This window comes from Lepidochelys kempii, chromosome 24 (assembly GCF_965140265.1).
Source record: "Lepidochelys kempii isolate rLepKem1 chromosome 24, rLepKem1.hap2, whole genome shotgun sequence".
In the NCBI taxonomy this organism is placed as follows: domain Eukaryota; kingdom Metazoa; phylum Chordata; order Testudines; family Cheloniidae; genus Lepidochelys; species Lepidochelys kempii.
The window spans coordinates 429,757-454,991 of record NC_133279.1 but is presented as its reverse complement, the minus strand read 5'-3'; the positions used below and the strand labels follow the sequence as shown (position 1 = coordinate 454,991).

At 57.9% G+C, this 25,235-nt stretch overlaps 1 protein-coding gene across 2 annotated transcripts; it reads left to right on the top strand.

Annotated features, from left to right (window-relative positions):
- Positions 1-1,745: 1,745 nt before the first annotated feature.
- HCN3 (hyperpolarization activated cyclic nucleotide gated potassium channel 3) lies at positions 1,746-22,055 on the top strand. Of its 2 annotated transcripts, none has more exons than XM_073322679.1 (8): positions 1,746-2,721; positions 11,698-12,004; positions 12,350-12,511; positions 13,831-14,049; positions 14,441-14,587; positions 14,708-14,948; positions 16,624-16,788; positions 17,413-22,055. In XM_073322679.1, exons 1-8 carry the CDS (start codon positions 2,318-2,320, stop codon positions 18,555-18,557), a joined length of 2,790 nt encoding a protein of 929 aa, XP_073178780.1. In that variant the 5' UTR covers positions 1,746-2,317; the 3' UTR covers positions 18,558-22,055. The 2 variants fall into 2 exon arrangements, with proteins under 2 accessions (XP_073178780.1, XP_073178778.1); XM_073322677.1 differs by having other exon boundaries at positions 11,698-12,127.
- Positions 22,056-25,235: the final 3,180 nt, after the last annotated feature.

Below are 25,235 nucleotides of genomic sequence, written 5' to 3'. Positions count from 1 at the left end.
ACACACACACGGGCCAACCGTGACCCTGCCCTGGGACCCTTCCCCCCCACTCCCCCCCACACACACAGAGGCCAACCATGACCCAACCCCCATCACATACCCCCTGCAAGGCCAACCATGACCCCCCAAAACACATGCGCCAACCTGACCCTGCCCTGTGGCACCTTGACTGGGCCCAGCCCCCGCCCCACCACTCCCAGGCGCTGGTTCCTAGTATGGGCTGGTGTTGTGCAGGGGGGCAAATCTTTCTGGCCTCCAAGCCAGCAGCAGCCCGGAGGGAATCGTGGGGGGGATGGCGGGGATCCTGTGCCGCCTCTGACCCCTGTGGCTCCAGACACCACATAGGAGAGGAGGGCAGAGCTGGGCCTGGACCCGCCTTGTCCTGCCACTCAGGGCCCCTTGCTCCCTCCATGTCTAGAGTTCATTGCCCGCAAGGGCAATACCGGGAGGGGGGATGACGCTGCCGAGGCCCAGATGGGCACCAGCACCATCCTGTTTTCTATGGCTGGTGGGGCAGTGAGCACCGGGGGCTGGGGTGTGCGGGCTCTGCTCCCCAGGAGCCCCGGCCTGGCCTCTCCTGCGTTACAAGTGCGGCTTGTGCTGTACCTGTAAGCCAGGCTCCAGGGGGTCAGAAGAGGAGTCCCCCCCTTCCCGGACCAGTCAGCCGTGGAGCTCAGATGTGTTACTGGTGGGGCCGTGCACATCTGTGTGGGGCCACGGACGGGCTGGCCAGGATCAGGAGCTTTAGGGGAACAGAGACCTAGAATTTTTTTCTGTTGTAAAGTGGGATGGCAGCCTGCAAAAGGCGAAGAAATAGATGGGGTCTAAATTAGCAGTGACCACTCAAGAGAGAGAGATCTTGGAGTCATTGTGGGTAGTTCTCTGAAAACATCCACTTAGTGTGCAGAGGCTGTCCAAAAGCAAACAGAATGTTCAGAACGATTCGGAAATGGATAGATAATAAGACACCAAATATCATCATGGCACTATATAAATCCTTGGTACCCAACACCTTGAACATGGCCTGCGGGGCTAGTTGCCCCCTCCCACAAAAGATACATTAGAATTGGAAAAGGTGCAGAGAAGGGCAACAAAAATGACCAGGGGGATGGAATAGCTTCTGTATGAGCAGAGATTAAATCTGGGACTGGTTCATCTTGGAAAAGAGCCAACTAAGGGGGATATGACAGAGGGTGGGGAAAGTGAAGAGGGAAGTGTTATTTACCCCTTCACCTAACACAAGAACCAGGGGTCACCCAATGAAATTAACAGGCAGCAGGTTTGAAACAAACCTAAGGAAGTACTTCACACAATGCACCTGTGGAACTCATTGCCAGGGGATGTTCTTCAGGCCAAAAGTACAACTGGGTTCAGAAAAGACTGGACAAGTTCATGGGGACAGATCCATCAGTGTTTCTTACCCAAGATGAGCAGGGACCCAACCCCATGCTCTGGATGTCCCTAGCCTCTGACTTCAGAAGCTGGGACTGGAGAGGAGGGATGCCCTCTCTGTTCATTCCCTCCGAAGCCTCTGGCACGGGCCACTATAGGCAGGCAGGACACTGGGCTAGATGGACCATTGGTCTGACCTAGTGTGGCCAGTCTTATGGTCTTCTGTCCTAGGCCCAAGGGATGCCTTGGCCTGGGGGTGCAGGGCGGGACTGGGTTGGGGGGCAGGGCTCAGCCAAGCTTTCCCCTCCCCAGAATTGCAATAGGTGCTTTCACTGGGGTGTTGCAAGGACAAGGGATGGAAAGAGGTTTGTTTCTCACAGCAGGAAGCTGAGAGTCCCCTTCACGGAAAGTGCCCCCCGGCGGGGGCTGGGCGCCGCCCCCACGCTGCCCAGCAGGGGCGGGGCCCCACTCGGCACCTCCCCCCGCTGCAGTCTCCGGGCTCCCGTCAGGGGGCAGCACGGGCCTTGCCGAGCCCCGGCTCGCCGCTGGCTGGGCCGAGCCGCCGCTGCCTGCCCGCGCTCCGGAGGATGGAGCTGCGGCTCCCCGAGCCCAGCTGACGTCTCCCCGCCTGGGCGTGTGCAACAGGCTCGCTCTGCCCCGCCGGCACCTGCCCTGGGGCGGCCATGGGGGAGCAGCGGCCGGCGGCCCCCGCGGCCCGCGGCTGAGCCCGGCTGCGGGGCAGGGAGCGGAGCGCCCCCCTCGGGGATCCCCGCGCCCCCGGCAGCATCCCCCGCCGCGCCCCCGAGCTGCGGCCGCCTCCCACCCGCCGGCTCTGGCTGCGGCCAGCATGTGCCCAGGGGAGCCGGGCCGGGCGCCCGGGCAAGGGCGTTTGAAGGGAACCTGAGCAGGGCGCTTCCCCGGCAGGATGGAGGCAGCGCCGGGCACGGAGCCCCGGGACGGGGCGCGCAGGGCGCCGGGCGCCGACCCGCGGGACAAGCCCCTGGTGCTGGACGGGGAGGCCCCCGGGCGCCCCGAGGGTAGCGCGGGCTCTGGGCCAGCCCAGCCGCCCCGCGCAGTAACCCCCGCGGCGGCGCCCGCCCCGCAGCCCGCGGCCGGCAAGGCGGAGGCGGCGGAGCAGATCCTGGCGGACGCCGAGGACCCCGCCGCGCTGGCCGGCACCTTCGTGCAGCGCCAGCTCGGGGCCATGCTGCAGCCCGCGGTCAACAAGTTCTCGCTGCGCATGTTTGGCAGCCACAAGGCGGTGGAGCTGGAGCAGCAGCGGGTGAAATCGGCCGGGTTCTGGATCATCCATCCCTACAGCGACTTCCGGTGAGAGGGGCCCCGGCACCTGCTAAGGACCTGCTAGCCGGCCCCCCTGACCCCATCCTCCCTACCCAGCCGCCCAGTCTGGCCCTACCCAGCCACCCCTACAGCGACTTCAGGTGAGAGGGGCCCTTGCCCCTCCTGACCCCAGCCAAGCCCCGGTCCTCCAGCTGATCCACAGGGCGCTCAGGTTGCATGCATCCCTGCCCATCCCCGTGCAAGGCTGTCTGCCCAGCTCCCCCGCCATGTCCTCCCTTCTGCCAGCCTGGGGCTGGCGCTGTCCTGGGTGCTGACTGCGAGACTGCAGGCTAAGCCTGGCCTTCCCCTGCTGGAGTGGGCCCTGCTCAGCCCCGGGGGTGGGTCCCGGTGGCTCATAGGTTGAGGTCTCAGCGGAGTGAGGGGGCTGCAGTCTGTCCTCCCTGTCCCCCATGGCCCATACCCTCTGCTCCTCCAGCGGTTGCTCCCTCGCGCCATGAGCATCCGTCTTCTGTTTGTGCTGGTGCTCTGGGGCCTGCAGCCCCGGTCCCATTTTGCGGGGGAGGTGATGTGGGGCTAACCCGGATGCCAGGGTCCTCTCACCAGGCTGGGGCACCTGAGCCCTACAGCGCTAGTAGGAGGCTAGGGGGTGACATCCCAGGGATGGCTGGGCAGTGAGCTAGGGCGGGGTGGGGGGGAAGGCTCTGTTCCCCAGGAAACCTGGAGGGGCCCTTCCTCAGCAGCTTGTGCTATTCCTACAAGCCAGGCACCAGGGTCCCTCCTCCCCAGACCACTCAGGAAGCTCAGTCTTGTCACCAGGGTCCCTCTACCTCCAGGTGGGAGCAGGGCAGCAGCTGTAGGGGAGCTGTAGGGGAGTTGGGGACTAAGAACTGACAGGACACAAATCCAATGCCGTTCGCTTTGCTGTGCAGGAAGTTTCTATTTCCAAGTCCTCACTATCATGAGCCTTCCCTGCACCCAGACTCACCAGCATCACTGGGCCACTGGGTTTTACCCCAAGGAGGCCACACCTAGAGTGATCCCTCTGTTATTCTTGGGAACCCCTTTCAGGCAGGCCCGGTGTGACCCTGGGAGGCCAGCTGATCACCAGAATCAGAAACTCCCCTGCTGCCCAGAATTCATCCCCTGCCCCTTCTCCTTGGAAGGATTCCTGTCCCTGACTTTCCAGGGACGGGCTCTGTCCACCACATGGTTAGTCCTCCCCTCTTGCACTACTCTCCAATAAGGCAGGGGCTAAAAGTAACATGCAGAGAGGCCAGGGGACTGACCGGGATGTGCTTCTGCTGCCCAGCAATCGTTCTGCTTTAGCATTTTCCAACCCTATAGAATCCCAGGCTAATTCCTCTGGCTGCAGGACATAGGGTATCCCACGCTCAGCCCTTGGGAGTGACTCAAACCCTCCTACTCCTGCAGTCCCAAGTGTTCCAGCAACCTCTTGCATAGCTCACTCATGCATCCATCTGAGCCTGGCAGTGCTTCGTGTATGGACAGGGCAGAGCTTCTAGGTAGCTGGGCCGAACCGACCTCACTCACCGGGCACCTGTGCACCCCCAATAGAGGAAGACTGATCCTTCTGTCTGCCTCTGAGTAGCCCTTCTCTCTTGCCAGTGGACTAGGAGCTGTTTTTAATTTGTGAATGTACTGAGGAGTCGCACCACATCCAAGGAGATTAACTCTCGTCCCAGCTCTAGCAGAAGGGGCGCCTGCAGAGCCCTCCCTCATCAGGAATGGCTCTGGCTGTGCAGGCTGGTGGTGGAGATGTGCTGGGAAGGGCAATGTGACCATTTAGCGCAGGGTGTGTGGCAAGAAGGTAGGCCTTGTGATGGCAGGTCCAGGCACACCATGTCCCTGGGATCTCCAGGGTGTTACTGGGATGTCTACGTGGTGGGAAGGAATTGGATGTCACAGCGTTGTTGAGTCACATAGGATGGACTTTCTCTATGGGGGATGAAGATGCAAGACGTTAATTTCTAGTGGAAAATTATGCCACAGTCACTGTGACCCAGCACAAGACTAGCACCTGAGTTCCGTTGTAAAACTGAAAGTAGCCTGCTCACATGTAGGTGTAACCAGGGGTCCCCCTGCAGAGCCAGGCAATGCCCGGAGGCCCTGATTCTCATTGATGCTAAGGATCCTTTACACTGCTCCAGCAGAATGCGAAGGGCCATACAGCAGCCATGTGTTACATCTGCACCCCTGTAAGGGCCTCAGCGTAAGTGAGAAGGCCCCACGTTTACAAGCTGCAGCTTCTGTGAAGTCATGTTCCCTGCAGCTCTGCCTGTTGAAGGTGACAGGGTGACATGCAGAGGGGCTGGTAGGTAGCTGTCCAGGTTGGATTACGCTGATGTTGTTTATTATCTGCATTATGGTAGCAGCTGAGACCAATCGAGATCATGGCCTCATTGTGCTGGGCGCTACTTGACACAGAATAAAAGACGGGCTTTGCCCTAAAGAGCTTACAAGGTAAATCTGAGACAAGAGGCTCCAGGTGGGTTTGGGCAGTCAGCAGGAGGGGACTGGGAGAGGAAGGTCAAGGTTAGCTCAGTGAGCTTGTGTATGGCATTTGTCAGGGGCCAGTGAGCTGGGGCAGATGACATTAACCGCTCCATAGCCAGAGTCCTTCGGGGCTGGCACTCCTAGCAAAGTACTAATCAGAGGAAAGCTCTTGACTGCAGCTGGAAAGTCCCCAGAGTCGTGGCTTGGAAAGGGTTAACCCAGCGTACAGCGTGGCCCCCAGAGAGGCATTAGTGACCAGCGCTAATCCTCAGCTCTGACTGTTGGTTTCTCCTGTTAGGGAAATTTGGGGCCCCGCCACTGTTAGCTCTCCAAAGCCTCTTTCTCCCTGCAGGAGGCTGGACTGTCCGTGACCTGAGTTGGCACCTGACTGTGCACCCCAGATACCGGGGGGCTCTCTGGCTCTGACTTTAATTTGTTCCTTTAAACTATTCTTGGCTACAGCGCCAGAGACACCTCACGTCCATATGGACACTGGTCATGAGGGCTGGGTACAGTTCTGCTGGTCACAGGGAGAGCGGGAGTGTGAGCTGGCTAGGTTACAGCAGAGAGAGGAGGAAAAGAGCCACATGGGGCTGGGAGGAAGGAGCAAAACTGCCCTTGATTTCTTCTTGTGAATGATTGTGGACTCCTCCATTACTCAGGGCCTGTCATGAGGGTCCAGGTCTGCGTGGTGGAGAGGGGAAGGGGGATGTGTGTACCTGTGATGGGGTGTCAGAGTATGTTTGTCACACTCTGTGGGCCTGTCTGAGCCTGGCTCCCTCTCTGTGTAGCTTGCCAGAGGATGTTGTGAAGGCCAAGACTATAACAGAGTTCAAAAAAAGAACTAGATCAGTTCATGGAGGATCGGTCCCTCAATGGCTGTTAGCCAGGATGGGCAGGGATGGGCTCCCTAGCCTCTGTTTGCCAGAAGCTGGGAATGAGTGACAGCGGATGGATCACTTGGTGATTCCCTGTTCTGTTCGTTTCCTCTGGGGCACCTGGCACTGGCCACTGTCGGAAGATAGGACACTGGGCTAGATGGACCCTTGGTCTGACCCAGTCTGGCCGTTCTTATGTTGTGCTTGTGCAGAGCGCTGGGTTGTGTGTTTTTTCCCTGGCATGTGCAGGTGGAGTCCTTGGCATGGTCAAACCCTCCAGAGCAATCGTCTGTGCCAATTGCTGGTCTACCAGCCAGGTTCAGCAGGTGGAATCCAAGCCCGTTGGTTTCAGGATGGTCCCCCCTGCATGGGGCGCACAGGCCCAGCCGCTGGTGTCCTTGTCTTCCAAGTCTCTGCTGCCAGGCAAGGGCTTTTCTGAAGTTCTGGTCCTTGGTTTTTGAGCAGAGCCCTTCCCTCCGCCATGAGCATCATGTGACACTTACACTGGGCCCTTGGCTGGAGTTCTCCTGAGCAGGAAGCATTGTTCCCTCAGACGGTTGGGAGATGGGCCCTGCCCTGCGTTAGAGGCTGGGGCAGGCTGTGGTATGGGGTATGGGAGAGACTGACGAGGTTAGGAGTGTTTGGTTAGAGAGGGGCTGGATAAGGTGGTGGCACCAAAGCAAGAGTTTTACAACACGATGGATGTGATGCTGCATGTCAGCCAGGCCCCTCCCTATCTCCGTGTAGAACAAGAGCAAAGGACCAGGCAATGAAACTCAAAGGCAGCAAACTCCAAATTGATCCAAGGAAATATTTTTCATGCAGTATGTGATTAACCCATGGAGCTCACTGACACAAGAGCTCACTGAGGTTTAGCAAGATTAAAAAAGGTCAGACATTTCTGTGGAGAATGAGAACATCCACAGCCCCACTTGAGTGTGTTTAGAGAGAGAATTTTAGGGTGTAATCCAACCTCTAAAAGAGTCTATTATGGGGGTTCTTCCCCCTTCCTTTGAAGTATCTGGCCACTGTCAGAGAGAAGAGTGGGGTGGATGGGTCTTCTGGCGGTGTCTCTGGGGATTAATCTCTCTCTCCACTTCCCTCCTGGTGTCTGTCTCAGGGAGGAGCTAGTTTGGGTTTCTTTTCTTTCCCCTGTTCTGAATGTGGCGTTGACGTAGGACACGGTTGCCCCACGGAGAAATCTCCTCCATGCCTGAGAGGCAGCCATTGTGTGGGATGAAATTACACAGCCAGCTACTCTCGGGCATTCAGGTTGGGGAGCCAGAGCATGTCAGGACAGAGGCAGAAGAGAGATGTGCGAGGGGCACTGGTGAAGGGCTCTGCCAGCGGAGGGGTGAAGCTCTCTCACTGTGTTAGCCCCTGGCTACTGGCCAGTCTTGTTCTGCACCTCCCCCGAGGCTAGGGTGTTGACAGAACCTTCCAGAACCAGCAGTGTTCTCAGCGCATTCCCCGTCTCGCAGTGGGGACCCCCCCACCAGCACACGGCCCAAGAGCTGAATAAAAGCAATAGTGGGGGGATGCTTGTCCCGCTGGAGACCAGCCCAATGGGGGCAGGACGTGGCTGGAGGGAGCTGGAGTCCCAGCCACATTGACAGGGGCTACCTGCAAGACGGTTTCTGTCATGGACTCCCTGGCTTTCCAGGGAAGAAAGGGCTTTGGGGAGGCATGCAGGTGGCAGCAGCCAGGAACTGAAATGAATAAACTAGCAGCAGAGGTCGAAGGCCACACTCAGGGGCAGGGCTCTGCCTGCCTGGGGCAGAGGGTTTAGAACCTGTCCTTCTGTACTCATACCACTTGCTGCTTGTTCCTCCTCAATAAAAGACTTGCTCGAACCAAAGGTCCCTTTAGATCCTCTCAGAGCCTTTGCCTGGATCCCAGCCATATTCCGAGCCTGGCTCTGGAACTGCGAATGCAGCACTCCTGCTTGGTTGATTGGTGCTGTGGTGGCACCTAAAGACCATAACCAAGATCATGGCCCCATTGTGCCAGGTGCTGCCCAGACACAACATGAGAGACTGTCCCTGCCCCAGAGCCCCTGCAATCTGAATGGACCCGACACACGGGCTGAGAGGAGAAACAGAGGCCCTGACCAAAGCCACCCTGCAGATGAGTGGCAGAGCTGGGGTCTCCTGAGGCCCAGCGCGGTACCCAGAAGTCTCTTCTCTGCTGATGCTGGCCTTTCCCCTCAGTGGCTCAGAGCTCCACCTGAGAGATTCACTGGAAGAGGCAGCATCTTCTTATACCTGGTTTTAAATATTTTTTGTAAGGGCTGAAGCCAAGGCCCTGGGGAAGGTCAGGGCAGGAACCCATTAAGCCAGGCCGGCCCCTTGTGGAGGTCACAGCCTGCAAAGCCTGATGCATCCATGTGCCTGCAGAGGCCTGGATTCTAGTCTCTTCCCCAGAGCAGCTTGGCTTTGCAGAGTAAATTCATCTGGCACTGGGCCACCTCTCCAAGGTGAGTTAGTGGGGCTGTAGCACATGGTGGGAGGTGAGTCCAGCAGGGGAAAAACCAGGCTGAGAATTGCAGGAACCTCCCATCTCCAAAATCCAGAGCACAGCCCGAGATGCCCAGGCACAAAATTGGTGCTATAGGAGATACAGGGTCTCCCCTCTGCCCAGCGCAGAGCACGCCCTGCAGCATCAACTGCCAGAATGCTAACCACTCCCTCTGGCACCCGAGGAGCACCGTGCCCAGGCCTGGGTGGGACGCAGCAAGGGGTGTCACTCTCCCGACTAGTGCGGCTCTTTGGCCCTGTGGCTTGTGCCGCTTCCTCTCACCCATCTCCTGGGCAGCGGGTTGCCCTCTGGCACGGAGAGGGCGCTGGCTGCAGACACCCCTCAGCCCAACAGAGGGACGGCAGGAAGGTGCATCTCCTGTAGCCCTCAGCCCCATCTCTGCCTGCATGGCCACACTGTGCTCAGCACCCCAGCCTCTTCACGGCTCTGACCATGAGGCAGGCTTTGGGAACCCACACTCACCCTGACCCAGAGGGTGCTGCAGGGCCCCCCTTCCTGGCCCCGGAGCCCTGCCCCTCCCATCCTACTTGTGTAACTAGAGAGCTTATTCTAAACCCTGTAAGCCCCTGTGGGCAGTGATAAGGATAAGCCCCTGCCCCCCATCAATGCTCAGGGGCACTCTGGAGGGCCAGAGCCAGAATTCCCGGGGAGGAAAGAACCTGGGACCCCCTGTGCTTGGCCACTTGTGCCTGGGCACTTCAGCAAAAGCAAATTGCCCTGAAGCGCAGAAGCGGAACCCAGTGGGGACTCTTTTATCCTCCCCCTCCCTCCACCCTACCCCCAGCTACACCCACGGGCTACACCCTCGAGCTCCCTCCTGGAAGTTAGGGCTGGCACAATAGGCGCGCGGGGTGCTAGGGAAGAGGGAATTTTGATCCTTGAGCTTCAACCCCATGATCTCAGACAGAAAGGGACAGAATCCATCATCTGAGCTCCAACCCCAGCCCTGACACCGCTTCCCTGGGTGCAAGTCCCATCCCCCCTCTGGGCTCAATCTGCCCATCCATGACCCTGATCCGCCTGCCTGGTGGGTGCCTGAGGTGCCAGGAGCGAAGGTTTGCACGGGGACGCTGGGAGGTGTAATCTCTTTACTCCTTGCTGTTGGGTAAAGCACCATCAGGGAGGGTCTCCGTACCCTGCCTCTTCATCCACGGGAGGGATCTCCTCTCCCCGGGCTGCCAGGACTCAGCCTGACACCCTCCCCAGGGGGAAGAGTTGGTTTCCACAGGGGCTCTCCATAAGGCCCCCACTCTCGATAGCCTAGGCATCATCTTTGAACCCGAGCTCTCCTCTTCCTCCTTCACCGTCAGAACTGGCCATCACCATCTCAGCAACACTTCCTGGGGCCTTGCCTCCCCCTTCCTGGACTCCTCCCCCCGGCCTTCAGCCCCTTTCACGGGGACTATTGCAACTCTCTTCTGCCAGGCTCTCCAAGCTCTGGTCAGCAGCATGGGCACAGCGAGGTTACCCCTTCGCCACTCCACCCTCTCCCTTCTGGGTCAGAATCACCCTTGCTGTTTTCAGAGCCTAGCCCAGGGCTAGGGAAGGGATCTGGCCCACCTGTTCCTCGTTAATAGCTGCACCAAAGACAGCCGGGCTCTATACAGATCTGCTCTCTTGTGAAGAGGAGAAGGCAGGAGATGGGAGAGGACGCTGGGGCAATGGCTGTGATGAGCAGGGGGGAGGGTTTGGGCCTGGAGGCTGCTGTAAGCAGATGGAAAAGGCCTGGGAACTCCTGTGGAGATAAAGAGCAGGGCAAGACGCCAGGTGGAGAGGGAGGCCAGCCCCCACAATGGGGTGGTGGGGGTGGTGGAGGATACATACTCCTTGTGGAGTTACTGAATGAAAGGGAAACTGAGGCAGGGTGCTGCAGAGCCACTCAAGGCCATCAGATGCACTTGGCAGGTAACCAGTGCTGTTACAGAGCCCCTCAGACGCTGGGTCTCTGTTCTCTTCTCACCAAGCTTTGGCTGTCTTGTGCCTTCATGGATCTCCCCACTGTTGGGGCAAGAACTTCCCCCTCCACAGCTCGTACCACCAGGCTCAGCCACCCTATCCCTTGCTGCCTCAGCAGCTCCTCGGCTCCTTTCATAGCCATCTGGAGCCTTCTCTCTCTCCTTCCCTGCCACTGTGCTAATTCCTCTCCCCTTGGGATCTCGGGCTGGGTGCAGACTCAGCCCCTCTGTGCTCTGGTTGTTTGGGGGCACAAAGGTTGGGATTAGAGCTGTCTGGCCTGGCGTGTTGTGTCGCCCCCACAGATGGCTGGCAAGCTGCAGCTTGGAATGAGAAGCTGCTCTCAGCCCTCCCAGGTGGAGAGACAAATGGGGAGAAGTGTGTGTGCACGCACGTGTGCATCCGGTATCTATATCTGTTTGGGGCATGGGCAGTGGGAGGAGGATATGTGTCCGTGTCCATGCATGCACATCCGGTCTCTATATCTGTTTGGGGCATGTGCACGCAATCTTCAGGGGGTTTATAGAGTCCAAGGCCAGAAGGGACCTTGCTGATCAGCAGGTCTGACATCCTGTGTCACGTAGGACATGGGACTTCCCCAAATCGGTTCCTGTTGGATCTACAGCCCGTTTTTTTAATTTGAGTATTTCTGGTGATGGAGAATCCCCCACAGCTCTGGGTAAATTGTCCCAATGGTTAATTACTCTCACTCTTAAACATTTGCACTTTATTTCCAGACTGAATCTGTCTCGTTTCAACTTCCAGCTGTTGGCTCATGTTAGACTTTTGTCTGCTAGACTGAAGAGCCTGTGATCAAATATCTTGTTCCCCAGGAAGGTACTTACAGACTGTGAGCAAATCACCCCTTAAACTTCTCTCTAAACAGATGGAGCTCTGTCACTGTAAGGCAGGTTTTCATGCCCGTTCATCATTCTCATGGCTCTTCTCTGAACCCTCTCCAGTTTAAACTGATCCAATTTGTCATGCAGGTTTAGCTACTAGAAGGAAGTTTTCATTCTTTCCCTCCCTTTCTCCTTCCCTGGCTCCATTTCCCATCTCCTTTCTCATTCCCCTGCTCCTCTGTCCTCTGCTTCGTGCCCGCTCTCCGTTCCTCCCGCAGGTTTTACTGGGACCTCATCATGCTGCTGCTGATGGTGGGGAACCTGATCATCCTGCCCGTAGGCATCACCTTTTTCAAGGATGAGAACACACCGCCCTGGATTGTCTTCAACGTGCTCTCGGACACCTTCTTCCTGGCTGACCTGGTGTTGAACTTCCGCACGGGCATCGTGGTGGAGGACAACACGGAGATCATCCTGGACCCGCACACCATCAAGATGAAGTACCTGAAGAGCTGGTTCCTGGTCGATTTCATCTCCTCCATACCCGTGGATTACATCTTCCTCATCGTCGACCTGGAGACTCAGGTGGACTCCGACGTCTACAAGACGGCGCGGGCCCTGCGCATTGTGCGCTTCACCAAGATCCTCAGCCTGCTCCGCCTTCTGCGCCTGTCCCGCCTCATCCGCTACATTCACCAGTGGGAGGAGGTGGGACCGCCAGGGGAAAAGCATTTGGGGGTCCCTGCCTGGAGGGATCAAGGGGGGCTTCAGAACCCCTGGCCAGGGGAGGGGCATTTTGTGGACCTGTGGCTGGGAGGGGCTTTGGGGGGGGTTAAGGGGCATTTGGGGGCTCCCTGTCCCCTGCTGCGAGTACCTGGAGAAGAGAGCTGGCTTTTCACAGTCTTTCTCCTGGCTTATCCCCTTGCTCAGATTTTCCACATGACCTACGACCTGGCCAGCGCTGTGGTGCGGATCTTTAACCTCATCGGCATGATGCTGCTGCTGTGCCACTGGGACGGCTGCCTGCAGTTCCTGGTGCCCATGCTGCAGGATTTCCCTGCGGACTGCTGGGTCGCCATCAATCACATGGTGGTGAGCACCCCGCCCGGCTCTTCTGCTCTGAAGCCTGAGATCCCCAGGCTCTCCGTATCTCCCTGAATTTGCTGTCCACTGGGGTGGGGCCGTCGGGCTCCAGCCTGTCCCTTCCTTGTGGTCTCTGCTCTCCTCAGCACCTGTCATCCCATTCTGGTTTAAGAGACCCCTGCGGCAGAGCAGTGCCATCCACTGCCCTGGTGCTTGTCGTGGGACATAAGGAGCAAATCCTTTACTTTACAAGGCAATTGGTTAAAACCATCCCCCATCCCAGACTGTCGCCACAGAGCTGTATTCCTGTGGGCTCCCGGAGGAGCGGTGCCCAGGAGCAGGCTGGTTGGGGCAAGGGGGGAATCCCTGGCCAGGGCCATGGGCTCTGTGCAGAATCCCAGTCTCCACTGTGGCCATGACACATGCACGGTGTCACTCACTGTTAACAATGAATGTGCTGGAAGGCAGATCCCCTCCCACCTGGCTCAGCGGCCATGGGCTGCATGGGGTCAGTGAGGGCAGAATTTGACCTCCCTGCCCCTGTCCCCAGGCCAGGCTGGCCCTGCAGGGCTAACAGGAGAACTGCCTTTGTGGGGGTTGATCTCCTGAGTGAGAGACTGGGGCAGTTTGCAGAGCCGGGCTGCAGTCTGTGTAACGGGGATCGTGGCGTGTGCATGGGGTCGGGGAGGCTTAGTGTTTATAAAAGGATAGGCAGGTGATAAATAAACCTTATGCTGATGGCTCCAGCCTGGGAGACCTCACGGACCAGACCATCATGCATGTTCCAGGCTGGGAGCATCCCCTGGCACACACGTTGCTACACGCAGACTCTTACACACACCCATGTGCACACTCTTAACCTGTGCTAATTACCCATGCACACATGTGCTGTCCAGCGGGGGGCTGATGGCGATCCCGGAGTCTGATTGCAGCCCCACTGGCATCAGTCAGACAGGGGAATCTCTCAGTCTGGGATTGTCCCTGCTGCAGCACATCTCTGCCACTAATTAAATCCGACAAACAAGGGAAATCCCTCCCACCAGCTGCCAAGAGACAGCAGGCAGTGGGGGCTCCTGCTGCCTCCCTGGGCGCTGGGCTGGGGGCAAACCTCTGGTCCTTAGATCAGCCCAGAAGCTGCCACACCCTGGGGAACGGGGCCCTGCCCCGGGGTGTGAGGCCACAGACCTGTTCCCCTGCTGGTTGGGAGTTCACATTTCCCCCACCCTGGGGTGGGAGATACAAAGAGGCTGCAAAGTCAAAGAAATGCCTGGCTACAGTGGCAGGAGTTAGCCCGGCTGCAGCCTGCTCAGGTGCCCTCCTGTCTGCAGAATGACTCCTGGGGGAAGCAGTACTCCCATGCCTTGTTTAAGGCCATGAGCCACATGCTCTGCATTGGGTACGGCCAGCAGGCTCCGGAGGGGATGACCGACGTCTGGCTCACCATGCTCAGCATGATTGTGGGTGCCACCTGTTACGCCATGTTCATTGGCCACGCCACTGCCCTGATCCAGTCGCTGGACTCCTCCCGCCGGCAGTACCAGGAGAAGGTGAGTGCACTGGGGGGAGTGAAGCAGGCCCCAAAGCTTAGGCAGGGTGGTAAGGGGCAGGCCTTGAGGCAAGCGGGGGGTGATGGGCTGGTGCTGTGGGTGCAGGGGAGATCGGGCCTGGGTATGAGCTGGGAATGAACACTAAACACTGCCTGACCCATGCCGCTCCTTACCCGCTTCTTCCCTGGTTCTATTACTGTGTCGGCACAGCTGGCCCAGGGCTGCCTGGCTCCAGGCCTTCGGAGGCTGCCTGGCACCACGCTGCACTCTTCACTCTTGCCCTGGGGCTCAGGCCGCAGGCATGGCCCCCTCCCACCCACCTGTGGAGCCCCTGCCCTTCCCATCTGGGTGTTTCCAGCCCTGGCATGAGTGGTTCTGTCTGTCCCTCCAGTACAAGCAAGTGGAGCAGTACATGGCCTTCCACAAGCTGCCCGGGGACACGCGCCAGCGGATCCATGAGTACTATGAGCACCGCTACCAGGGCAAGATGTTCGATGAGGAGAACATCCTGGGGGAGCTGAGTGAGCCTCTCAAAGAGGTAGGGAGTCCTGGAGCCAGGGCCAGCCCCGTTGCCCCCTCTGGGTGGTGGTCGCTGGCGGGTTGCTGCTCTCAAAGGGGTATATTGCTTCCAAGTGACCCTCTGCTGCCCTCCTCCCAGGAAATCATCAACTTTAACTGCCGGAACCTGGTGGCCAATATGCCGCTGTTCGCCAACGCCGACCCCAACTTTGTGACAGCTATGCTGACCAAGCTGCGCTTCGAGGTTTTCCAGCCTGGGGACTTCATCATCCGTGAGGGCACCGTGGGCAAGAAGATGTACTTCATCCAGCATGGCGTGGTCAGCATCCTCACCAAGGGCAACAAGGAGACCAAGCTGTCCGACGGCTCCTACTTCGGGGGTGAGGCTGGGCTGGGACAGGAAGGAAACAGCCATGCAACTCCCCAGATGGGAGGGGGCATCTGTGGCTCAGGGGGCTGGGATGAAGATGTGACGGGATCCACAGGGTGCAGCCTGGGACCGTGGGACCTCTGTGCCCCCTTAACTCTCTCCAGCCTGGGCTGTCTCTCACAATGCCTTGCTAGTGACCAGCAGCGAACCCTTCCAGGTGCTGTGATAACTCAGCACAACTGCATATGGAGCCCCACACCCAGCTAGATTGCATGAATTCTCCCAGAGCCACTCACGAATCAGACAAGGAAAGGCACCAGCCCGTTCCCCCCAGCTGCCAGCACTGTACCTCAGGAATATACTGTCTTGCACTGCTCAAGACGAGCAATGCAGATTTATTAATTGGTTCACCACTTCATCAATGGAAAGTGGATCTACACCAACCTTTGCAAACCTGAGCACACACTTCAGGCAAACTCATTGGTAAAGATAAACAGTTAAACAAATCTATGGACTACAAAAGATAGATTTTCAGTGGTATTAAGTGACAGGCAAAATTTCAGAGTTAGTTACCAAAAGAAAAGAAAATATAAGCAGTCTAAACTCTCAACCCTATTAGACTGGGCAATATCTAGATAAAGCAGTTTTTCTCAGCCCACTGGATATTGCAGTTCATAGTACTCAGATTTCACCCTTGAAATCTGGGCCAGTCTCCTCTGTTGGAGTCTTAAGTCTTCTTGTTGCTTGCAGCATAGGTGGGGGAGGAGAAAAGGTGAAGCATGGGCCCCTGTGTCCTGTTTTATACCCTCAGTCCCATGTGCTTGGAGAATACAAGGCCAGGCATGTCTCATGGGCATTGCTGAGGCCCCAGGCAAGGTTGAGCAATTCCCCTGGTGTGGCCTTATGCAGGTGAGTTATTGAATTGTAGCTCCCTGGCTGGACAATGGCTGGTGCTGGTTGTTTGACACCCACCCGGGAGTTGGTCACTTTCCTTGCTGTTGTCTCTGGGGGGCTAATATCTGGCTGATTCCCCAATTTACAGCATGTTTTACACCCTACAACACAATTCTCACAACTTAATATGCATTAATGATACACATCTATAGATAGAAAAATGACTTTCACTACATCAGAACCTTTTCCCTGATACCTCTCTCAGCCTGCTTTATATGCAAGATCACAATCAAGTATAAAGGAGGATATGGGGGTGTCACGGAGTCCCCAGGTTCTCTCTCCAGCTCTGGGAAGGCAGTGGGGGTAAGAATGGGGGAGGAGTGGCTGGGAGCCAGGACTCCTGGGTTCTCTCCCCAGCTCTGGGAAGGCAGTGGGGGTAAGAATGGGGGAGGAGCCAGGACTCCTGGGCTCTCTCCCCAGCTCTGCGGGGGAAGGGGAGTGCTGTCTAGTGGTTAGAGCAAGCTGTGGCCATGCCGCACAGAACTCCTGGGTTCTGTTTCCAACTCTGTAAGTGGCTGTTGCGTTGCCTGGGATTGGTCCTTTCCGCTCTTCGTGCTTCAGTTTCATTCAGCTCACAAGCTCCTGTAACATAAGAGGCACTAGACAAGGTAACCATCTCCCCTTCTCTGGCTGCCAGAGCAGGGAGTAAAGACGCGGCCTGTGGCAGCTTTAGAGATCAATGCCAGCAGGGAGGTGACCGTAGCCATGATGCCGAGCTCTGTGTCCCACAGAGATCTGCTTGCTGACGCGGGGGAGGCGGACAGCCAGCGTGCGTGCCGACACCTATTGCCGCCTATACTCACTCTCGGTGGATAACTTCAACGAGGTGCTGGAGGAGCACCCCATGATGCGTAGGGCCTTCGAGACCGTGGCCATGGACCGCCTGGACCGCATTGGTGAGGGACCGCCCACCCCAGTGCATGCCAGCCACCCCCGCGAATCTCCTTGCTCCCAAGCAGCTGCTGCCCTGGCACGTACCCCCAACTCCCCGACCGCCTTCCCCTGTCCTTGGGCCCCTAATGTCAGGGACATTTCTTTCCCTGCCTCCTCTGGGGCTGGGCTGGGCAGCCCTGCTCTGGGATTTCCTCCCTCTCCCCATTAGGAGGTAAGGGGACCTGCTATATGGCATTGCTTTTGTTCACAAGGAGGGTCTATATGTTACTTCCCACACCCCAAGCTCAGCCACCTCTCACTGCCTCCCCCTTGCAGTCCTTACTGGTGAGGGCCGACCTGACTAGCTGCTGGCCCTGGGGGCAAATGGGACCCAAGGGCACCAGGTCTACGCCCTTCTCACATAGCCTTAGAGAGACACTCAGCCAAGAAAATCGCTAGTGTCAGCATAACCCTCTGGTAGGAGCAGGGAGCCAGGACTCCTGGGTTCTATCCCCCCGCTCCTCACCCTCCCCATCTGTAAGATGGTGGGGATGCTCCTATCTGCCTGTTTCTCCCATGGTGCCCCTGGCCCTGGGGCACAGCTCAGGCAAGTGTTGGTGACCCTGTGTCTTCTCTCTGCGCCTCAGGTAAGAAGAACTCCATCCTCCTGCGCAAGCGAGCAGAGCACAGCTCAGGGGCCATGAACAATGAGATGATCCAGCAGATCGTCAAGCATGACCGGGATATGGCCCACAACATCCAGGACCTGCAGCAGATGGCGGTGGGCCGGGAGTTGAGTGGCAAGCCGGTGATCTGGGAGCCCCTGGTGCATGCGCCACTGCAAACGGCAGCTGCCACCACCAACGTGGCCATTGCCTTGACTCACCAGCAGAGCCTGCAGGCCCACATCTTCCTGCCACCCTCCTCTATCTCCAGCCCGCTCTCGCCTGAGGCCACCCTGCTCACCAGGCAAGCGCGCAGGTCCCAGCCCAGCCTGGGGGGCTCCCGGCCCTCCTCAGTGAGCTCCCCATCCAGTATACAGCCCCACCTGCAGACGCCTGCAGCCAACTCCCCTTCATCCCCTATGGTCCAGTCCCAGTCGCCTCTGGAAAGCGGGGGGCCGAAGGCCGGACACGTGGGACTGCCACAGCCAAGGCTGGTGCAGAAGGGGGAGCCCCTGGCAATAGCAAAGCAGCCCCTTACGGGCTCCCAACCCCAGCTCTCCAAGTCCCGAGGCACCTCAGTTTCCACGTCACTTCTCCAGCAGCCAGCAGGGGGTCCATCCCCCAGCTCTGAGCAGGTGCTCCCAGCAGGGAGAACTCTCCACTACAGCCTGTCCCGAGCCACCGGCTCCCACATCTCGCTGCTGATGCAGCCGCAGCAGCTGGTGAAGCACAGGAGCATCCAGGGCCTACCTATTGGGAGGCTCACACAGGACGTCCGGCTCCTGTCAGCGTCTCAGCCATCCCTCCCCAATAAAGTCACCCAGCAAGCAGACGGGAGCTCCTCCCATCAGGGCAGGAAGTCAGCAGGGAACCTGGCTCACAGGTCATCTCCCTCGGTAGCTGGACTCCTCACCAAGCCACCCCCTGGGGTTCCAGGTCAGCCAGCACACCCGCAGCAGATGCCTTCCGGATCTTTAGTCCAATCCAGCCGGCCCGTCAGTGGAGTGTCCACGCCGCAGTCTCCTGTCTCCACGCCCAGGCATGCGGCAGGCCCCTCCCGCAAGGGCTCCGTGGCGTTCAGCCCTGAGGTGGAAAGTGGGAAGCCCAAACTCCCGTCCAACATGTGAGAGCCCAGCGCTGTAGCCAAGCGTGGGGGAGAGAAAGGAGTGGACTCTCTGGAGAGCTGTGCTCCTGGGGCTGTGTCTGACATGGGGCTGGGGCAGGGAGAAAGGGGGACAGCCTCCCACAAAGCCCCCACCCAGGGCTGAGGCTGAGTGGGCAAGGAGAGGAGATGGCCAGGGGTGACCACCTACCACGGACACGGACTCTGCTTGAGTCATGTGCCTGGCTGCAGGGCAGGCTCTGCCTTGGGGTCACTCTGGGATACTCCTGACTCCACTGACGACAGGAAGCCTCTTCTGCACCCCACAGCAAGGGGGCAGGGGGGCCATGGGCTGGGCTGAGTCCATCAGTGCTGTCTTCACTTTGCCTCTCCCAGGGACACAAACCTTGCTATGGGGCCCTGCCCCATCCCCTCATTCCACCCCCTCCCAAGGGGCCCAGCCCCTGCCCTGAAGGGCATAGGCCCCACCGCAGTGAGCAGCGTCAGGAAAGCACTCGGGGGCTCCTCCCACTCATGTTTCTCTGTTAGGAAATTCTCCCAGCCCCCAGATGCGTCCCCACAATGGCCCGCTTGAAGCCTTTGCCCTGTAGGGGAGGCAGGGTGAGGGGGATAGGGCCAGAGCCCCAGGATAAGACCTTTCCCCTCACCCACAGCCGGGGACAGAGTGGGGGAGATGGACCCCATGGAGAGGCCTTTGCACTGGGGGGTCAGAGCGGGAGGAGATGGGGGGTTCCTGAGAGCCTGGAATCCCCCTCACTCCAGCTTCCAAGCCTCTGTACCCACAGTAGGACACCTGGGGCCCCATGGCACTGCCTACCATGGCCAACCCAGGAAGCCAAGATGAATCCATCCAGCACCCTGTGGTCCCAGGCAGCTCCGAGTCCCCAGGACTCCAGGTGTCTCCCCTCTCTCCCTCTTATCCCCAGCTGGTCTAGTCTGAGAGGCCACACAGATCCTCATACATGTGGCCTTTGTCCCCAGAGGCCTGGCAAGTCACTGCTGGTTGTGAACACATCTCAGCTGCCCCATCTCTCCCATAGAGTAACTTTAAATGTGTGAAGCTGGAGCTCATGCGAATTCGTCTAGCCCTAGAGAACCCAGTTCCCTGGGGAAGGGAGGCACGGGGAGCAGGCATGTCTCATCCCCCACCCCTCCGATCACCTGGTCTTTATAGTCAGATGGTCCCTGTAGAAAGGGGCCGTGGGCCAGGGCTGTCCTGGCTGTAACGGTCTGGGCTGGATTTGAGCTGGTGGGTTCCCTTGACCTCACAGCTCCTGGCCTGCCCTGGGGTCGAGGAGGCTAACTCTGAGGACATAGGCCCAGTGCTGGCTGCCCTGAGGGGCTTGTTCATGGTATCCGTGGGTTGTCAGGAGAAGATTAATCAACTCCCCTCAGTGTAAGGAGCCAGGCCTGGAAATGCAAAAGCTGCATAGAAATGTCCCCAGATCCCCCAGGGCCTATGCTGGGTTGCCAAAGGTGATGTGTGTTCCCATGAGACAGGCTCTGATGGATGTTCTGGGAGCCCTGGGGCCTGGGGCAGCCAGACCCAGGGATCTGACTAAAGGGCCTCCTTGGCTGGGTCTTGTCCCCTCACTGTACTGAGGCAGGGAGCACAGGCTAAGGGCAGGGGCTGTAGTTCAGGGCTCTCAGCATCACACCGAGATGTGCATTTCTCACTGGGTGTATTCTTAGCAGACCAGACTGTTTTCTGCTCCCCTCTTGTGGGAAGGGACTTGGAAAGAGTTTTGCTACCTCTGCTCTTGACTGCTAGCTCCTGCACCCCTGGAGGGTCTTGGAGAGCTGGGCCAGGGGGTTTCTCTCCTCTTACCTTGGAGGCTGGTGCCCCATTGCCTGGGGTTAGTCTGAGTGAGCAGCACTGTCCCAGGGAGTTCAGTGTAAGGGGAAGGGTTGGTCCTCACCCCCTGTCTATGGTCAAGTCTTGCTAAAGACCCACCCCCAGTTTCTGGAAGTCAGTCCAAGATGTTCTTCATCAGCATTAAAGTGACTCCAGGGAGATTGCAAAGGAGATGCTCACACTCCCCCTCCCCATGCCAGTCAGTCACGCCCCAGTCACTGTCTGGATCTCAGCTCAAAGCAATGTTGCTTCCTTCACTTGTAGCCTCCCCATGGGGAGGATTCTGCGTCCCTGTACAGAAGGGTTGGGATTTCCGGGGAGTCTCCCGGCTCAGCCCGAGCTGCCCCTCTCCAGGAACCAGTAGTTAGCAATGTGTGTGCGAGTCGTGGCTCTGCTAAGCAGCTGAATTCTGCTGATGGTGTTGCTTTCGGGTCCAAACGTGTTACTGATTCGGGTTAGAGTAGTGCCCCCCCCCCAAACTCTGCTGTGCTGTATAGCTTCTTCTTTCCACTACCAGAGTCAGGAAAATTGTTCCTTGTCGTCCCTGCTCTGGGAGCACTGACAGTGTCAGCAATATGAAGCTCAGCCCTGTAGGTACCTGTGCTAGAGGCGATAGACCCAGCCATGGCTAGGCACGGTGTTGGGCTAGGGTTTCTTTTCATAGAATATTTCTTAAAGGTAAGTTGTTCAGTTCTTCTCTCCATTCGTATTTTGGGATGTTGGGACCAGAGTCTTCACTGCAGGACGAGGAGGGGGAGCTCAGCCCTTGGCGGAGTTCAGTCCAGTGGGAATCACTTGGATGCCTATATTGGAGGGAGTATTCAGCACTGCCTTCTTCTCATGGACTTGAGTGTCCTTTTCCTCTGTCCCTGCCTCCCCCCTCCACTTGGCCCCGTGTGTCTGTCCCAGCAGCTCCTCTAGAAGGGGCCTGCAGTCAGGTCGCTTAGATTCAAACATTCCAGGATCTTCTTGTTTACACTACGTAATGTAGAGACATTTGTAGCAATTGTGGTAGGATTCCATTGAAAGGAAGAGTGCTGAGGTGTGGGCTGGCCCAGGTGGCAGCTGCAGAGCTGTGGCCCTCCTTCCACAGCGCCTGGACCCTTTCTGGTCTTTCCAGAGAGGAAACCGTGCTCTGTGCGGCTGTGTCACCCTGCGGCTCTTCCCCTGCAGGTTTCCCGTCATTGCTAACCCCGGGCAGCCCTGCTACTGAGCGTGCCAGTGTTCACAGTGCTCTGGGTAACCCCCAGCACAGTACCACTGTGCTGCCCGGCCTTGTTCTAAGCAAGGTTACAAACACGGCAGCTGTGTCTGTTTGTGTCACCCCAAGGAGGTGGGGGAGGGCTAGATGCAGCAGGACATAGCTTCTGCCCTAGAGAGAGGCTGTCACTCCCGCCCATATTAGCAACAGGGGGAATCAGGCTGGGGGAAAGGCCACAGTAGAAGCACCCTGCGTGTGTGTGTGTGTGTGCGTGCACGTGTGTGCAAGTCTAGTCACCAAAGACCATGATCCTTCACTCTTGCACTCACAGCAGTCGATGTACAGAGCTTGTAGTTTTCATATTGCAGAGACTTTAAAAGCGTTTTTCAATTTTCAGTCGTTGTACATAACAGATTTAAATAATAAAGAGTGACTCCAAGCTGGCATCTAACTGCACCTCTGTCAATAAAGCAGCTGCGGCCCAGTGAAATGCTACCCACCCATCACCTGCGGCTGGAGTTAGAAAAGCCCCTAGCCCCTGCTCTTCAGCAGTCACAGCTCTAGATGTCCTCCCGCCCGTGACTTCTTTGGTCATGGTGCCTATTAGTGACAACAGGCCAGAGGGAAGGCAGCCCCCTTGTGCCCTTTGCTCAGGCAATGCCTGTGCAGGCACCTTGGTGCTGGCAGTTCAGAGTCTGCCTTGCTCTCTGGGGCAGTTCAGGGTAATTCTCAAAGCCCTTCAACCCTGATGAAATTGTAATGATGCCTGGGCTCGTCCAGGGACTGCAATGAAACCGGACAATGCTGCTTCCCAAGACCAATGGCAAAGCAAAATCTAGCTACTGGGAGAGGATTGTAGATGGGGGTGGCGGAAAAATTGTATCCCCCGAGCCCTCATTGGAGCCAGGAAGCTGTGCGGCAGAGGGGCAGGCAAGGCCAAAAAGAGAGACCGAGAGAGATGGGGACAGAAGCTGGGCTCTCCCTGAGATTTCAGTGGGGCCTTGATAGGCCAGCACAGTTGTTTTGGACAGGAGGCACTGCAGAGGAGAAGGCTCTCACCACACAGAGAGGAGGCAGCCAATGTTAGCTGAACAGAGGGAGCTGGGGGAAGGGGCGGCTTGACTGGGGTAAGTCTGTGGTGGATTTTTAAAACAAGGATAGCGTACTGAGTCAGCAGTTTGCACTTGGCCCCCCACTTCCATCCTAGGAGCCGAGAGGAGGGTTTGGCTGCATCGTACCCCCACACATACATCACCCACTCCCCAACGGGCAGCAAACACTCCCCCACAGACACAGCAGCAGCAGCTGGGACACCACCACCCCCCGCTTTATTTTGGGATTAGTATTTAATCTTTAGAATCTTTCTTCCATTTATTAACTGGGGGGAGGGAGGGTTGATAGTGCCTGATTGCAGCTTGGACTTTAGGCATTAAGCAGATTAAATCAAGGTCACACAGGGCACAATGGGCTGTTGCTGGGGATCCAGGCACCCCTGCAGCCAACGAACATTTCTGCAGGGAACAGAACCCTCTGCGGCGTGTGCAGCATCCAGCCAAAACCCAAGGCAAGCCCCACGGACCTGCCCTGGGGTATAGATCTGAGCCCATCCACAGGCAGCTGCTGCAGCCTTACAGTATCCCACTAGCCAGTTCAAGATGGGGAAAAGCAGAAGGAGTGACCTCAAAGTAGTGCCCAGCTGAATGCCAATGCTGCACGCTTTCCCCAGCTGTGCCCAGGGCTGCAAGCTTCCCTGCAGCAGTGCCTTGTCAGTCCCCAGTTAGGCTTCTAGCACAGTGCGCTGGCCCCCAGTCATGCCCAGCTGGGACTCCCAGTACTGCCCCTGAGGCACAGCAGTGTCTGTCTACCCCCTGGGGGGGGGGAATAGGGCTGTGCAGCAGGTGCCCCTGTGTCCGTCTGTCCCCAGGACATTTACTCACTGGAGGCGCTAGCAGCAGCCCCTCATTGTGCAGGAATTAGGCTCCATGACACAGGAGGAGTTCAGCCCCGATTAGCAGGTTTCTCGTTAATTTGATTATTTCAGATTATGCTGACTCTGAGCATCTTAGACTCTGGGCCTTGGGCTCCCTGCATCCCTGGGTCCCTGTTTGGGAATGCCAGGGGCAGCGCTGCAGCCTACCAGCTGTTTGTGTGGATGATGGTCAGTGGCACTGACAGCCGCCAGGGAGAGGGTCCCCTTGCTGGGGCTGGGAATCCCTCTGGAGCAAGGTGCATGTGAGGCCTGTGCCCCTTAGAGCCCTGGCTCTCACGGGCATGAAGCTCACCCATGCACCTTGCACCAGGGCTCTTCTGCTCCCTCATCCGTGAGCCCAAGGAGAGAGGGAGTGCAGGGAGCACCTGCTGGGAGCCCCAGGGCTGGGCCATTGTATAGAAATTGGAACAGGTCCTACCTAGCCTGGCCCCTGGGGCTGGGACAGGGCTGCTCTCCTGGCTTTGCTGCTTCCAGAGGGGGCTTCCACCAGGAGATGACTATGAGTAACCACATCACAGTTAACCCTTTGGGCCCCATAAAAAGGTGGGAAATTACACTGGCCCCCCCTGCACAGATTGGCTTTGTGGGTGCAGGTCCTTAGGGCTCAGCAGAGCAGGGCTCTGTCTAGGCTGTTCTCTTGCATGCACTGAGGCCGGAGGAAGGGAAAAGAGCATTTGCTAAGAAATGTCATTTCTGCCCATATGGTCCGGATGCTGGGAGAGCTCAGATTTACTCACCAGTTCCATCTGCCTGGGTGACAGGGTCAGGCACCACAGAGCAGAGCTCAGGCTAATCACAGCCCCTGGACTGCCCAGTGGCTGTGAAGGGAGAGCAGCTCCAGGGGCAGGCCCTGTCTGCCCCAGTCCAGAGAGGAGAGTGGTACAGTCCAGCATGGCCCAAACCCCTGTAGCCCAGAAGAGCGAGCAGCCCAGCTCCCCCTCCTGCAGCGCTCTCCCACAGAGCCTGGCCCTGGGGTGGGCTAGATGCAGCCTCAAGGAGGCTGGGTTTGCAGCAATTAGTAGGGACTCTGTCCCATCAGCTTGTCCCTTGGAAGCCAGGAGCCTTCCATGGCCATTAGCCTCCGGCACTGCTATGGCCACGGAGAAGTGGGATTGGTGGGATTTAACTTTAGGGGCCCAGTGCCTCTGGGAGCAGCAGCAGTTGGTGAAAGGGATTACAGGGAGCTGGGCAGAGATTGATTAAAATGAGTTTAGTTGCAGATCAAGGCAGATAACAGGGAGACTGCCAATCAGCACATGGGCACGAGCAGAAACGCATGGGGTGAGTGACCCGGGGTGGTGGTGGGTGGGTGCTACAGCACCAGCCCAGCTGCTGTCTGATCCCAGGGAGGGGAAACTTCCAGCACCAGCCCCGCCCCCATCACAGAAGCTAGAGCTGTCCCTGGGGAACCTGCAGCAGAGGGACCTCCTGGGGAAAGAGCAGGTTTCTGGCTGCTCAGAAGCAGGGCCAGGGGAGTGTCTACCTCCTCTAGCCGTCCCCCAGCATTAGCCCCCTCCCCACACCCCAGCAGGATCCTGGCCACATGGGAAGCCCCCAGGGGCAGATGCCTGAACATGCTGCAGGGCCCTGGTAGCACCAATGTTCCACAGCCTGACACAGCTGCTGGGACAGGCTT